The 16,687-nt window shown below is 32.1% G+C and overlaps 1 protein-coding gene across 3 annotated transcripts in view; it reads left to right on the top strand.

Moving 5' to 3' along the window:
- Positions 1 to 10,330, top strand: part of LOC125068093 — a 108,015-nt gene extending 97,685 nt beyond the window's left edge. For 2 of the 3 annotated variants that reach the window (XR_007119765.1, XR_007119766.1), the window contains 4 exons: positions 6,814 to 8,210; positions 8,644 to 8,764; positions 9,370 to 9,424; positions 9,563 to 10,329. Coding sequence is in view for 1 of the 3 variants with exons in the window: in XM_047677098.1 (XP_047533054.1) it covers positions 6,842 to 8,210; positions 9,370 to 9,424; positions 9,563 to 9,614 (1,476 nt within the window). In the remaining 2 variants the exon portion in view is untranslated. Of the gene's footprint in view, positions 1 to 6,813; positions 8,211 to 8,643; positions 8,765 to 9,369; positions 9,425 to 9,562 lie in introns of all 3 variants that reach the window. The other variant, XM_047677098.1, reaches the window with a different exon arrangement.
- Positions 10,331 to 16,687: the final 6,357 nt, after the last annotated feature.

Raw genomic sequence — 16,687 nt, 5'->3', positions numbered from 1 at the left:
GATTATAGCAATGATTTAAAATAATTTCAATAATTTCGAACTGTTCTTATAGATTCTCGCATGGATATCGTACAAGAAAAAAAGAATCGTAAATTTGATTCCTGGACCTATTTTTTTGAAGGTACATATTAAATTAATAATATATTTATTTAAATTTAGCAATTAATAACTCGCAATCATTGTGCAATATGGTTTGAAAGCTTTGAAGCCGCAGTATCTCAACGGTAGACGGGTCAAGGGAATTGAAATCGTGGGTTTATTTCGGATCCGTTTGGGCTGTTCCTTTACATCATTCTATATAATTATTAAACAATAAATAGGTACCTCGCTGAAATAATACGTTGCCAATATTCATAACTATTCATTATTAACGTATAACATTTTTTCAGTGGCAAATTGAGAAAACCTAAATTTTATCTCACAAGGCATGTTGATTGTTGATAAAGGATAATGTATATTTGAGTTAAAGCTGGGTTTAGTGCGGACGTGAAATCTAGACGAGAACGACCTAAGCTGTAAAAGGAATGAATGATTTTATAATATCCATTATCTGTCTAGCCATTTCCGTTTTATGTCATCATTTAAATAAGGAAAGCCTTCGGGTAACATATTTATTGTCTGAAACGGTTATAGTCTGGACAAGCGACCCGCTCCGACTTCGCACGGGTCAGTTTAATAATGAAGTACTTATCTATAGTACTCAGAAATAATGTAGCTTTTTACCAGAAAAAAATAAAAAAAAGATCATCTGTTCTGAAGATATATTTACAATAATAAAATAAAAAAAATACTTTTAAATGTTTTCTGTAAAAATACAACATATATGATCTCTGAATAACTGATGTGTCAGATGGAATATGTCGGCAATTATGTTGAACGTCAAACATGTATTTATGTACTTGTTGTTTATTTTTTAATCAAACAATTAATAATCAGAAACATATTTTAATTTTTATATTGTCAAATTATACTCTGTATTAAAGATTTAATAATTTTGTTTTGTTCGCTTTATTTTTTTTATTTATTACATCTTTAATTTTTATAGTAGTACATAGTCACATCAAACCTGGTGACTGGTTTTATTGCGAGATAAATAATTGTGTCTCGTAACTTAGTGTTTACATGCTAAATAGAGTTATATATTACTTATATTAACCTAAACGAGACTCACATACATACAAAAACTAAACAACTAACCTTTTATATATTCTTATTGTCTATTGACATACTATATAATAATTGTAATCTATTATATTCCCAACCTAATTTAAAATTTCAAAAATCTTTATTCAATATTGAACTGTTTACATTTGCTTATTGATGGTCAAAAATCTACCACGGGTTCGGAATTTAACACCTCGGACCTGAGAAGAACCGGCGAAAGAAACTAATAAAAACAGCGGGATATTTTATTTTTTTGTTTTTTTTTCTTTTACCATTTTGCATGTACAATAATAATAATATAATATAATAATATGTATGTAATATGGTAATATTTCTAACCTTTTTATTTTATTAATATAATATTTAATTATAAAATTCAATCAAATATATCTCCGGTCTGATCTGTCATTGTTTCGGTGTGTAGATTCTACCGAGAAGAACCGACAAGAAAATTATGAACTACTCATTTCCTTTTAAAGTAACTCCAACATTATAAATTATATGCTGCGTGGAAAACGACAAATATTCATCTTACATTAGAATTAGAAAAACGCACTATGTTAATGGTATTAAGAATAAAAAGTAAAGCGTATAAAAGCATTCATGCTCATTACTTAGCGCCGCATTCTAAGCATACCGTTATATTGTATTCGAACACAAGGTTTGATAAAGTTTTGTAGTTTACTTCTAAAGCACTACACTCCAAAGTTCTCAGCGGCTCTTGTTCGATCTGTAGTATTCCTAAGCCGTACAAAATGCTTAGCTACTTGAACACTCGAATTTCCATCGTACCTGCTTTGCCTTATAACTAAATCCGTAAGAAAATTGAGCAACAGCTGAGAAATCTTAGTACTGCCAATAGAATTGCTAGCATTTTATTGCTTAAACCATAATTCTTAGTTCTATACGCTGTTAAACTAGTGTTTTTTTATGTACAATGATTGAATAGAAATTACAAGACTAAGTTCTTTTCGAAATTAATTTAAGTTTTCGTATATAGTAGAAACTTTGGAATAATAATTGTATTTCGTTTTAAAAAAAATACAAAACTTATATGAAATAACGTATCAGCTCCACGATGGATCAGTGGCTAGAATATTTCATCCTAACTTAAAATAGGGGATTCAAATCCGTGTAAGCATCTCTGAATTTTTGTGCTTGATTTGTGTTTAAAGTTAATTAGACGAAATAGCTGTCTTAAAGTTGACGAAAACACATGCAGGTGTCCGTCGGAAGAAACTCTACCACATGTGCTATCAACGCTTACTGGAACAGCATGTTGGAATGAATTCCAAATATTGTAGTTAAGTTAAAAGCCGACCTTTGTCCAGTTAATATCCCACTGCTTTAGATGCCATTTGCGACACAACAATATTCGAAGCCTAACCGCTTGAATGACGTTGTACCATTAAGTCAAATCTTCACTTGCCGGTTGGAATGACTTGATTTGATACTTCTATACAATTTATGACTCCATTCACACATAAATATTTATTTATAATTTATGCAACCTTTTTGGAGCAAGTTATTCAATTCAGTTATAAAATCCATAAGATATTTTTACAGTTGCTACATAATAAAATAAAAACACATATAGATATATAAGACAAGGCACATACATTATTTAAAAAAATATTAACTGGCTGTAAATGTATTACAGCTAATGCCTTCTATTGAGTAGCATATATCACCATGCTGCTCCAATGCAGGTTGAAATTAGGCACACGCATTTTCCTCCACTGCCAAGAGAGATAAATTATTATCGCAATGATAGCTCATAAAAATGCAGTGCAGTTGGATTTAAATCCGCAATCATCGGTTAAGATGCACGCGTTCTGACCACTGGGCCGTCTTGGTTCCGTTGTCACTTGAAACATAAAAAAAATAGAACAAATACTTTGTTGATAAACAGGCAACATGTTGCAAGATTACTTGTAATTACATGACGATTCAAGGTATGGTTTTGATAGATTTTGGTATACGTATTTGTTTGAGATTAATTGACTTCGGCGCCGTTTGACCGATCACCATGAAAATTGAGGCATATATATCCTTTTTTATATTGGGTTTTTATGCTGCCAGCCTAGCAGTAAGTCTTTTTGACAGTAACTCGACACTAGATGGCACTACAGCACTATATATTCAATAACATTCAACCGTTCCTCTGGTTATAAAAAAGGCGAGACATTCTGCCAGATTATTATTTACAATAATATTTCAATTAGATATGTATCGAAATTAATCTTATTTAACAATCAAATGAGTTTATTTAAGGTTAGTCTAAAATGGTATGGGAACAGAGACTATTTTCAATACGAGTTCTGCTTCCAACGAAAGCGGGTCTTGTATTCGCACATTTTATTAACAATTCTCTCAGCAGTAAAACACGATCATCTCCACAAAGACCGCTTAATGGTTTTCTGGTGCGCAGCCCTAAAATAGCTTTTAGTGCTAAATTAACTGCTTCTTCGTAACATTTGTCGATAATAGTTTATTAGTTTGGTAAGTGAACCTCAAGTTATAATTTAAAATACCATCGGTTTGTGTGGTCAAGTAGTATTTAGTTATTCAATAACAAAAGTATAAGCCATTTTCGAAAATTTTATTGTTAATTTTTGAATACATACTAGATACAGTATTCCCACCGAAGGAGGATTCAAGATAAAAATATATACATATATATTATCTGCTTTACAACGCACTTCAAACAGTTCTTAATGTATCTTGATTTATCATGCAACATATTCACTTTAGTTTTACTTTCTTAATAAATAACTTTTTCTTCCGATGATAATTTAGACGGCATTCAAAATGTCATCGGATTAAATATAAAAAATAAGACAGACAGAGCGCGTGAAATATTATAAAATTGTATTCGCTTTTGTTTCTTTACTATAGTAAATTCCCGGTAGTAGTATACAATTATCACTTTTGGCGTCTTAACAAAGGACGCGTCGTTTCGCGCTACCGGGAATTTTGTTTAATAATCTGTGCAAAATATCAATCTTTCCCAAAACATTATAAATATCACAGATAATTTTAGATATCGACCGTTATTCAATGTTAATGTGTTTATTTATCTTAGACTATACGTAGGGTATGTTTTTCAGCGGAAAGAAATTTAATATTCTGATATAAAAAAGCTGCAGCTTATACTAATAAAATTATGCGTTCTATCTCGCATTCTCGAACACTTATATTAAATTCCGTAAAAATATTTGTAGAGCACATGTGCACCGCAAAAACTATTATTCCTAACGAACGTAAACGCGGGGTGCATAGAAAAAACACTTATTATCTTATCGCTGTGATGGATGATGATATTATAATAATAGAGGGATATTCGAATCACTTGTGGTGCTAAAACACGGGTAACAAATTAAAGCGGTTATTATATTGTTGTAATTCATATGAATCATTGTGTGCTTTTTAATTTGTTTGTTTAATTATGATTTACGGTTTATTATCTTTAATCTCGTCGAAAATAAATAACGTTGTTTGATAGTAAAGTTTTAGGTTAGGAATATTTAAATCAGTAATTATTTTTTTTGTTGCAATAATTAATAAAAAAAAAATAATTAAACAGCACTTTATATTAGTTTACAATTAGGAATATAATAAGCGACTATCATCATCTTCAGTAGAATTACAATAGATTCAAATCTACGTTTAAGTATAAACAATTTAGACGCTGCATTGATTTCGATACATTCATTTATTGGCACCTTCTACCCGAGGGACAAACAAACAGGCAATTTAATTTTTAAATGTTTTTACGTATAATATATATACGTGTAATATAATACGTGAAAATTAATCTATCATTATTTGTTTAATTTAATCTGTGGCAATTAAAAGGATTTTCTTTTTTTAAACTGATATGCATGATAGTACCGTTTCATTTCATCGGCAATGCATCATATCTTATGTAATAAACTAAAATTTCTCCCCTAACTATTCAGAAACGTAGCAAAACTTCTTAAATAACATGTCGAGAATTTTTGTAATAAACGTTAAATAACACGGAATTGATTGCAATTATGCCACCAAAGGCAATGTTGCATGATTTTTTACCCTCCTGGTCGACACGTAAAGAGAGGGTGCCGAGGGGAATAAATGTGCTGATATCACGATTCGAATAATGTATAGGATAAATTTTACTAAGCTTTTGCTAAGGTATTTTTGCATATTATTTTTATAAAAAGGGGAATCTTAAGCACGTCTCGGGCGAGCTCAAGAAGCGTTTCAATGTAAATATTTTTAAGCATCCGACTATTAAAGAGACTTGTATAAATGTTATATTATTTTACTTAATGTTTTCATAAATCAGAATAAAAATAATTTTACGTGATAAGTTTCGAATAAATATGGTTAATCATCTATCTTTTAATAACTATTATATGATCTTTATCATTTACTTATGTTTGTTACCTTATAAAATAATAAGACGTTATTATCATATGACAAAATCATCAATAGTTTTTTTTTCCTTAATTAACTTAAAAAGAAAGACACATAAATTTTGTAAATTTAAAATGAGAAAAAATTGAAATGTTTTTAAAAAATACTATAAAGATATATAAAACTTATAAGTTTGGTTTAATTTACAAAATGTAGGTGTAAACAGCTAAAATATAGATACTGGATTTATTTAAAAGTGTAATACATCAAGCACATTTAACGTTTTTAATTCTAAGAATTTAAAGTTTTTATGTATAATACAAAATAAACCAAAACTTTTCATGGTGTCATACAAAAAGTCAGTAAAGAGAATTTAATGGAATTGGCTGCGGTTTGAGCCGCGCGGGGACGAAAAACAAACAGGAGGTATTAAGCTGACGCCGCCATTAACGATTTCCCCCAAACTTATAAAGAACAAGAATTGTGTTGAAAGGACGTCTTAATATACAATCGGGAATGGCAATCTTGGGGCGACGACGGAATAGCATAACAAATTATTGTTGGCGGACGGTCAAGGGCCCTTTACGAGGCGCTTCCCAACGTTGATGATGATTTAGATGCAAGGACTATCGGAGGATGTGAGCTGATACCGCGGGAAATAACCGCCCCGTAACCATAGAAACGATATAGGGTAGACCCCAACTCCCCCGACACTGTCTAGTTCACGGACACTTATTATCGTTATCGTAATAAATTGGTCTGGAATGCGTGCAATAACTTCAAGCGAAATCGCAATAAAATTCTGATGTGGAATTTCGTTATGATAAAAATGGATTTATTACTTTTTTGCCTCGTTTGAATACGTGTTCCAATTTTTATGCGGCAGTAAAAATTACTGATATTTATATTATATCATGTTATTATTATTTTAGTTTTCTTAATAAATATATTTTACGTGGAAAATGAATAATTTAAAAAAATATGTATCTTTCATTTATACTACATGCCTACATAACAATACAAACCGTGGGAGACCCGATTTTATTACGCGGCGACTGATGATGATATATCGACGTCGGCGTCTGTGTTGATCGTCACTTACCCTACCCTTATCACATACCATGTAATTTCGGATTCATTGCCCTCCGGCACCCGTCTACTGAGCCGAGATCTTTTATTAAAAGTACAATATTCGATTTATTTGAAATAAAATACTTTCAGATATTACAATATTTTTTTTTGTTACAGGCACTACATGGCGACTAGAGGATGAGCCATGGAATCACGAAGTGCGCCGCCAAGCCCCGACGAATCAGGGGAGGCGGTGTTCGACTCACGGTGTGGACGATACCCTCACCAGCCTTCCCTACAGAGGGCCTTTGCAAGCTGTCGCGAGACCGGTCGACCTCGACCCCATCATCGTCATGCAGCATCCGAGCCAGCACGACCAGACGATCGTGTTCTTACCACAGCCGAAGTACACGACTATCCCTCATCAGAGTCAGGCATCGCTGCCGATTGTCCCCATCCACATTCGAGCAACGCCGACGACAGTCCGTGCTACGATCGATCAGATTACGAAGGAAATTCTAATTACAGTCTAAGGCACAACTTTCATCACACCATCGATTGCAGTAAACATAGATCTGAATTAAATTGTAGTCATACTCCAGATTACAGCCACGATGATTCGGATTGTGATAGAGGACATTCTCGTTCTCAAACATCTCGGCGACCACACCGAAAACATAGAAGAGAAGACGGAGATGAGGCACAATCTCTTGATGAACGTTGTGCCCGTGATCTTGATGAAATATTACCCGCAAGGCTTGCTGCAGTAAATCTATCAAGAGACCAGCCACCACAATCTTGGAACCGAAGTAATATTGCAGCTACAATGGAGCGGTTCGAACCCGTCGATTACTCGTATGCCTATTACGACCATCATTTATCAATGCCTTCATCGTCAAGGAAAGCAAATCGTCAACGCGGACGGGGTGGAGTCCCACGGGATCGATCCGCTCGACACAATTTTGTAACAAGATATGGCACTGAAGAAAACATTTACGAGGAAATAACAGATGGTTCTAGAACATGTCCGAAACATCGATATGTACCTCGGCAATCTTTAGTTTCACTTGATAGGAGCGTTGTTGAAGAGGAAGTACGCCGAGTAGAGTCAAGACATAAACGAATTTTGGGAGAATTGAATCTTAGTGTAGAAGCGATGTTAATGCCAGAGTGTGAATCACCTGATTCCGAAGTGGCAGAAGACCGTGATAATATAGAAGAATTATTAAGAGTTGGGCCCACAGATGAGTTATTATCACCCGCTAGCTGTAACCCCCCCGATTTGGATAGTGGTTTTAGTGGAAGCAGTAGTGGAGCAAGCTATGTCGGTAGCTTAAGAAGAAAACCTACAGGTTCAGTACCGCATCTGCCTGCAGTAGCTTATGGGACGCGAGGTGCTGGCGTTCGAATTTTAGGTGCGGATGAATGTAACTTGCGCTGTCCTAGAGATGGTGCATCGCCAAGAAGCTCTAGTTGTGGAGATGCAAAATCCAGTGGCTTTTGGAATAAAAAGGCTTGGAGAAAAATATCTGGATTCTCGAGCTCCAGTAGTATAAACAAAGCTGGCTTGACAGGTGAGTTTTTTTTTTTATAAATTCTCCAGTTTCATCTCATATTTATTTTGTACCTTTTATTTTTAACTATAATTTAGTCAGCCTTTTTTTGTTTTTTGTTTTTGATTATTTTTATGTTTTACATATTAGTACATCAATTTGTTTATAAATTTGATAATCACTATCGCGCACCATTACAAGAAAATAATTCTGAATTTAGCTCAAAAAGACACATAATGAAAAAAAAATACGAACTCGGAAATTTTTAATTACATAATAAATTGACACGAAAGCAATATTTTTTTCATAAACGTACATGTATAAACGCAAACGAAAGTCCAATTTTATAATAGAATCCACTTTTCGTCCGCCATAGGCACTTTCTAGATGGACGCGCTAGGTGTTTGTTGTTTTCGTTTGTTTGTTTTGTTAACGGTGCGGCATTTCATTGCAGGTCTGCTCGTTAGGTACACTTTCCGACGTAAGTCCGGCTCGCAAGGTACTCAGGGCAAGCGGCGTGCCGAGCCCGTCAAATGCGATGCGTGCCTCTCACAACGATGTTAGCCGCTATTATGGTAAGGGCCTAAAACAGTAACGCCAGTTAATTCGTTAGCAAAAAACCTTTATGATCATTGGACTTTATCATACAATATATTTTAGATACAGACTCAAAATAGGTGACGATTTTGTTTTTTTTTTTATTTTTTTTTATTTTGAAAACATTAGCAATAAGTAAAAGCGCGTCCATTATTAATTTTTTTACGTTTTTTTTTTTATATTTCTTTTTTTTCATCCTCATAAGTTATGGCACCTCCTTTTCTATGACATCTAATTTCTTAACTTGTTTGAATTTTCATAAAAATAAATCTAAAGCTCCAAGTTAGTAACGAGCAGCGTTGCGGTTGTGTCAGAAACGATTAATAAAGTCGATACAAAGTTCTCTCATTAAGGTATCGCAGATATTACTTTTGCTAACTTCGACTTAAGATAAGTATTGTTCCGCAAGAACCGAGACAATAGCATGCGCTTCCACTTAATTAAGTTTCGTCGGTGCTACGAAGAAACAAAACTTTGTTAGATTAGCTGTTCACGACGATTCTTTAGTATCGTTTATGTCGATCGATCACAAAATAAATACAACTCGTATTCAAGTGTTTCATTTAAAATATCTTGGTTACAGATGAAGCATGTAGGCCAAGCAGAGCTAAATCCAGAACAGCTACTATACCATACAGGTTATTTTTAATATTTAAAAAAATGCTGACATTCCATAAAACGTAATGCATGCTTCGAATATTTGACTCCTTAAATAAAAATGTAATATTCAAGAAATTGGAACGTTTCGTTAATTTTTTGTTTTTATTTTGTTTCAGTTACTCCAACGGAAAACTGGTGGTGCCGTTGGATTCCCTAGCACAGAGCTGAGGGGCCGAACCCCCTTGCAATTCCCGCCTCAAATTCCTGCGAAGGACTTCTAAGTACTAAATGACAACAATGAAAGCCAACTACAAAGTTACTTGAAGTATACACGTATTACATGTTAACTCTACATTGACTGCGGGCGAAGTGACGGTTCACGATTCTATGCCTTCGATGTTTGTGGTGTCACGAAGAGCTTGTACTAATTCCACCGACATATAAGGCATCAGCTCTCGTTATTTATCAAGATTTGTATCGTTCGTTAAGTCAGTTGCATTTAAAATATTTAAAAATGCATTGCTCTTCAACAAGTTTAGGTTACGTGACGTGACGTGACGTGAGTTGTATATTGTCAAGAGAAAATTTATATCAATGACAACATTCCAAATGATGATTGCGACCAGTGGTACCAAATTTGGACCACACAGTGAGTCTATAAGACGCGCTGCTTAGGCTTCTCTTTACTTTTTGTACTGTAAAATTGTTGTAAATATAGCAATCAATGACGATTAGAAAAAGGGGCGTATACGTTGACGTGATAGAAGAGCCTAATTAATATTTTCTATTGTTAAGATAACAGTTTCATAGAAACATACTACGTTGTTGTTACTTATCAATTTTTAGTAGATATTAGGTACAAAAAGGCTGACACGATTTAAACCGATTTTATACATGTATTATAACTCAATAGCATTTTCTTTTTTTTTTAATATTTATCAACGCTTAATAAAACAATTATTGTTAGTGTCAGTTTTATATATATTGTATTTCAATTTTGACACAGATTAAAAATATCTTCCCAATTGTGAGGACAATATAATTTTATCGTTGTCGTTATAAATGTATGTAAACCAAGGTCCAATATTTTATTTATACAAATATTTCATTCTTGTAAAATGTTTTTTTTTTTTATCGAGACCGTTAATTTCGTGTAATGACTGTTAATAATTGTTAGTGTGTAATTGTAAATTATGTAAATAAATATAAAAAAATGGTGCACTCAATTCACATCATATATACTTGTATATATAACGTTAAATACGGTGTGTCGCAATTGTGTTAGATATTTATATGCGATAAATGTAGGTTACAGATGCGTATTAAGAAAATAATAGCTGCCAGCCTTTTAATAGTTATATTGGTGTGACTATATTCGAAATGTTACTATCAAACTTGTCAGATAACATTTTTTATAATCGTTGATAAAATCTTTCCTTAAAAGTTCCAATTTTTTTTCTCTACTTTTGCCTACGTGTAGTTATTTATTACGATGTGATCTTTTCAATTCACTGTCAAAGCTTTCTTATTAACACTTCAACAGTTGTATTCATATAAAATATTCAATCTAAGCCAATATGTAAAATATTACGAGACTTATTGCACGTACGACGTAATTCATAACGGATGAAATCCCAAAGAACTCTATATTTCGTTTCAAATCAAAGTCTGCCCTTATAGGGTCTTATAACCGATTCACATAATTCGAGCTTAGTAAGACACACATTAATTGTTGTTCAACCAAACAATAACTTTTTTTTTATATTTGTATTTAATTTTCATCCGCCTTAGAACGGTCACTTTTAAAAGAAATCTTATTTATTAAATACATACATATTCATTGTTTCAACTTGAGTAAGTCCGTTTTAAATGTACGAATTGTTTTAAATTTAAAAGACCGAATAAAATCGCCTCGTGTGAGTGCGGTATCACAATTACTATATAAACAATTTTGTTTTATTTATATTAATCCAGATCAATAAAAATAACTGTATTCTGATTTTTATATCAAAAATACACTGACAAGTTTTAATTCATATTATTATTGATAATATCATTTATAATATAATAATATTAATGACATTTCATCTTCAGACGAACGACGTATTCTTACAAAACAAAGTCAAATCTGATTTCAATTCATAATATTATACGGAATTTTATCTTTAAATTAAAGAGATAGAGAATTTCTCAGAAAGTATAAAAGCATTGTTATTAGAACGAGATAAATATATGTTTCTTAATCCATCCTTGAAAATCGAAAGTAATCGTTGTTGCGTAAGATATTTTTGAGTATATAAGTGTCTTGGGATAGGACGTTAATAATGAAACCGGCATATAATTTGCAAATGTCAATAAAAGAAAATATTAATGTGTACGGCCATTTTACGAAATAAGTGATAAAACATAAAGATCGACTATCTTGAAGATAGATATATATATAATAATGAATACTGGAAAAGACAAAATACAGCGTCCAAATATCTTAATGTTTGTAATTTGTCACGGACCTTTTAAATAACTGTAAATATTTCTATGTATTAAAACACTGTTCTTAATCAGCGAGGTATTATTTTATATGTTTGTCGTAATCAACTCGACTGATTGATCTTAAATAATCAATGTTACACAATTTCTTTAACTGTCTGTAATTTAGTGATCGTGTTCAAGTCAAAAGAGATTTTTATTAAATAAACTTTAAAATGTCATTTCGTTTTATTATTCTTATACTTAACAGTAACCAAAATGTACGCGCGAGAGAAAAGTGGACTGAAGTTTTGGTGAAAAAGGGGTTGTTACCTCAAAACTTTGCTCTGACTTGTGAAGACACATTCTTCTTGAGAGCGCTCTCTTGGTCTTCATACACTCGAAGAACACAGCCAAAGGGATGGGTGATATTATAGGAGAAGGATAAGTCCGTTACACAAGCTAATTTTAAAAGCGCGGCGCACTCACAAAAAATACGTTACCGCGGCTCACACCAAAAGGGAAGAGAAAAATTGCGCAGATTTGAGTCTACAACCTTTGGATTAAAACCGACTTTTTTTTATCCGCTGGCACATTGAGTAAATCACGAGGACTTGGCGGACTTAGAGAATATTACATAGTAATTATATGTGATAATCTCAAATATTAGTACATCGATGGATGGTTAGAACACGTGCATCCAAACAGATGATTGCGCGTTCAAACCCACGCAAGCACCACTGAATTTTCATGTGCTTAATTTGTGATTATAAATCATCTCATGCTCTATGGTTAAAGAAAACATCGTAAGGAAACCTGCATATGTCCAATTTCAATGAAATTCTGCCACAAGTGTATCAACCACATTGGAGCGGCGTAATGGTGTAAGCTCCAAGCCATATTTTAAAACGGTGATCAGGCCTTAGCCTAACACTATTTTTATAATTCTGTATTCTGAAATTTTAGGTAATTATTATTAGTTAAATCATCAAAAATTGAGATTTGTCTTTAGATTAAATTTTTAACATATTTTCCTATACCTAGTTCTTATCTAAAACAAAATCTAAGTTACCATTTTTTTGGTTTTTTAAGGTTCGGTATAAATCATATTATATATAAACATATATATCTACCCATGTATATATACACACAAAAGTATATTAACTTTTGTCTGATGCATGTTTTCCAAAACGATAGTCTTTAAATTTCTATTCTATACGAATAAAAATTTAAAGACGAAAAAGTAACAACGAAAGTAATTTAAGAATATAGTACAAAGTTAATTATTATACAAATATAATTTAATTATAATACTACTAATATGCTTGTATGTGTTTATACAAAAAAATATATATCTTAACGCTTACATTAATAAATATTAACTTATACAAAAAATTTAGAAAGTCGAAAAGCTTTTAACCATCTCACACAATAGCTCATTCAATAAGTAGGTTATGAGGGACTAAAGTTGAATATTCATTTATCAAATAAAACGGAAGCCGAGTGTTCGTGACGGACAATCTAAAGGAGCCGGCTGAAGCTGCTATCAAATGCTCGTTGGAATCATTATCCATAACAACATTAAGAATTGTAAGTACATGATTTATATTACTATCATTATGTATTATCACAAAACATGGATTTATTTTACAACACATATATTAATCAAATTCATATTCATATTAGTTTAATTCGCTTGATGTAAAGCTTGGATGCAGTCTTAAGGAAAATTTAAAAAGAAAACTTAACTTATTTTATTAGCAAGATAAACCATTTAAAAAGTAAATAAATATAACTTCCACGTTTGGTTATATAGGACGTATGTACATACATAATCTACTAATGAACGAAATTTGTTAGGCCCGCGGCTTCTTTAACAAAAGGATTATCTAACAACCTTATTCTCCTCAGAGCAATATCTTGCTTGGTTTTTTTTTACTAAGGACTCATTTAATATTATTGTTACACTTTTATGATGTTCTTCTGATCTTCTGACGGTAACCATTCTAGCAGCACAATAACTGCACAGGTCATAATGATAATGCACATGTGAGCTTAAATATGAATACATTCGCTATTCCAATTTCTAATTTGTTACAAATATCAAAGATCTTTCTCATCAGAAATCTTTCTCAAAATCCTTTGGGACCGCAAATCCGTCAAAATCGGAATTAGTTGAGACGCTCGACTCCGTCTATTGCCAGGTTTATTTGCCCGAACCGAGGTTAGATCTTAGAATAGCAACTAGACCTTCGAAGCATTATTTTTATAATCAACTAATTCTATTATGTACATTTATTATTTTGTAAACATTTATCTGATTCGCCCTCCACGTATCTTACATTGATGGTGACATGCCAGAAACCTTCACACAAGTGTCAACAACAACTGTACAAAGTTTCAACTAATGGGACGTATGGCTTAGAAACGCATATGCCGTTACCCAGAAACATTCCTCTTTATACACAGATATGTTATATAAATGGTTGTTATGTACACGATATTAAACATTTAAGGTTAAATGTTACCTTGAGTTAACAATATACTGTATTAAAGTTTATTCAAAAGTTTTTTAGGTATTTCGAAAGCCATCACAGGTTTTATTTTGGTTTCATTTCGTTGTAAACTGCAAGTCATTCACCTACATTTGGAGCCAAAATTATGAAAACTTTTTTAAATGAAATTTTTAATGTCAAATAGTACACATAATCAGTTCGAATTGAAGTTTGTTAATAACAATTTACTTTTATTTTGTTAACGTTTTTCAAATTTTTTTTTCTTATACGGCCGTAGTACCTCTCTAAGCAGCCAGTAACTTTTTTCCGCTCTCTAAAATGATTCTTAGTTAAATCGTAACAATTTAGTAAATTGCAATCAAGAATCCTCTTTATTTTCAAAATTCGACCATAACCGATCTTTTATGTGCAGCTATCGGCTTACGCTATTAATGTATAAAAATTTAAATATAAGATGTACTTAATATTGGCTTCTAAGCTTTCAATAAAAAGTAAATAAGAAAAAAAAATATATAGGGTAATATTCATTCATTGGTTTTTATTATATTAATTTTAGAAATAAATGATTAAAATCTTATTTAAAATATGATTTCATCACCGACCTTAACATTTTGGTTTTAAGCGTCCCAAAAAATATCACAATGCTCTGAATGAGTATAAAATTTCTCCCTCGCGAGGGGAGGCTCAGAATGGTCTTTGTATATCTAAATGGGTTAATTGTTTAATTGCCAATAAAAAAAAAACTCATTCAAGCCCGACTTCGGTGAACAGCTGCTTATATACTAACAAGAAACAAAGGAATATTTTCATACATATCTCATAGTACTCAAATTGGCTTTCCTCTCTTATTTGCACCGTAGTGTATTTAGTTTTTAATGAATACAAATTATTATATTAATAAATAAACAATTTTTGACTTTTCACGCCTATATTACAGTACATATGCGTTATATTGTCAATAGTAACTCCAGTTTATGATATGTTGATCAAAACCAGAATAGTTAATTTAATTGCTTTAAACTGTATTGTTATTGGTTAGTTGCAGCCGATGACGCAATAAGCAATCAATGAGCGTTCGGTATTTAGCTAGAATAAGTAAATTTGAGCTAGCTCATAATTTCAGAAACTAGTGAGTTTAGTTCATGGTAAAATTATTTTCTTCAATAACGCCTTCAATCGATCGTCCATGTAAGAAAAAATAATATCAATTGTTACATGGTTGTACAATAATTATAAGCCAGTTAAGACAGACTACTTGAATACTTTTGAATTCCATAAATCTATATTTATATTATAAAGGCGGGGAGAGTGTACATGGTTGAACGCGCTAAACTTAGAAACTACTAGAACGATTTAAAAAAAAACCTACCGGCCGGCCTAGTGCTGGTTGGTCTCGCGCACGAAGGGTTCCATACCATTTCTTTTGTATGGAAGCCCCTGAAATAATTATTTTATCCTAGTATTTGTTGTAATAGCGGCAACAGATATACATCATCTGTGAAAATTTCATCCGTCTAACTATCGAGGTTCGTGAGAAACGGCCTGGTGACAGACGGACAGACAGACAGACAGACGATTTACCCTTTCGGTACGCAACTCCAAAAACTAATACAGACCATATAATGATTAGTAACAATTATCTTGTTATTTAACTGATTAGAATGTGTGGAACTTGTTTGTATTAACCCACTTTAGGACGAAATAGCTCAAAATATAGTATTCATATAAAATAACTTAATAATAAAAAATAAAAAATTTACTACTCTTATTACGAAACATAATTCACATTTTTATTTAATTATGTTGATAAGAATATATAATTTACAACATTTATTGTTTCTTTAATAAAAAACGTTTAATATAACCACGCAAGTTATAAAAATTCAATTGGATTAATGTAAATATAAAATACATATCATTTCTGTCGGCTAAAGCTTATTTATCACTGACACTCACAAAGGAAATTCCTACACAGGGATCGTTTAATCTGGTATTCGTTGCCAGACCGGCTGTTTCTATGTCCACCAAATTAATACCAATATACAGTACGGATTGTAATTTGTAACATTCCTTTTTACACAGTAAACGAAAATATCCAGATTTGTCATTTATTTTATAATTAGTTTTCGCGGGGATCTTAAAAGCCGAACGTATAATTGTGATATTTATACTTTACGATTGTAATTCATTTCGTGATCGGCAGTGATGGATATCGCGAGGAAACCTTCATTTGACCGCATTGCTCCTAATATTGTCATGTTATTGATTCTTATAAAACAAATAGGATAATATGCTGATAACAGTTCATTATACTGTTAA

Source organism: Vanessa atalanta, chromosome 13 (assembly GCF_905147765.1).
Source record: "Vanessa atalanta chromosome 13, ilVanAtal1.2, whole genome shotgun sequence".
In the NCBI taxonomy this organism is placed as follows: domain Eukaryota; kingdom Metazoa; phylum Arthropoda; class Insecta; order Lepidoptera; family Nymphalidae; genus Vanessa; species Vanessa atalanta.
Note: the sequence above shows the minus strand (reverse complement) of the source record. Positions and strands in the feature narration are given on the sequence as shown.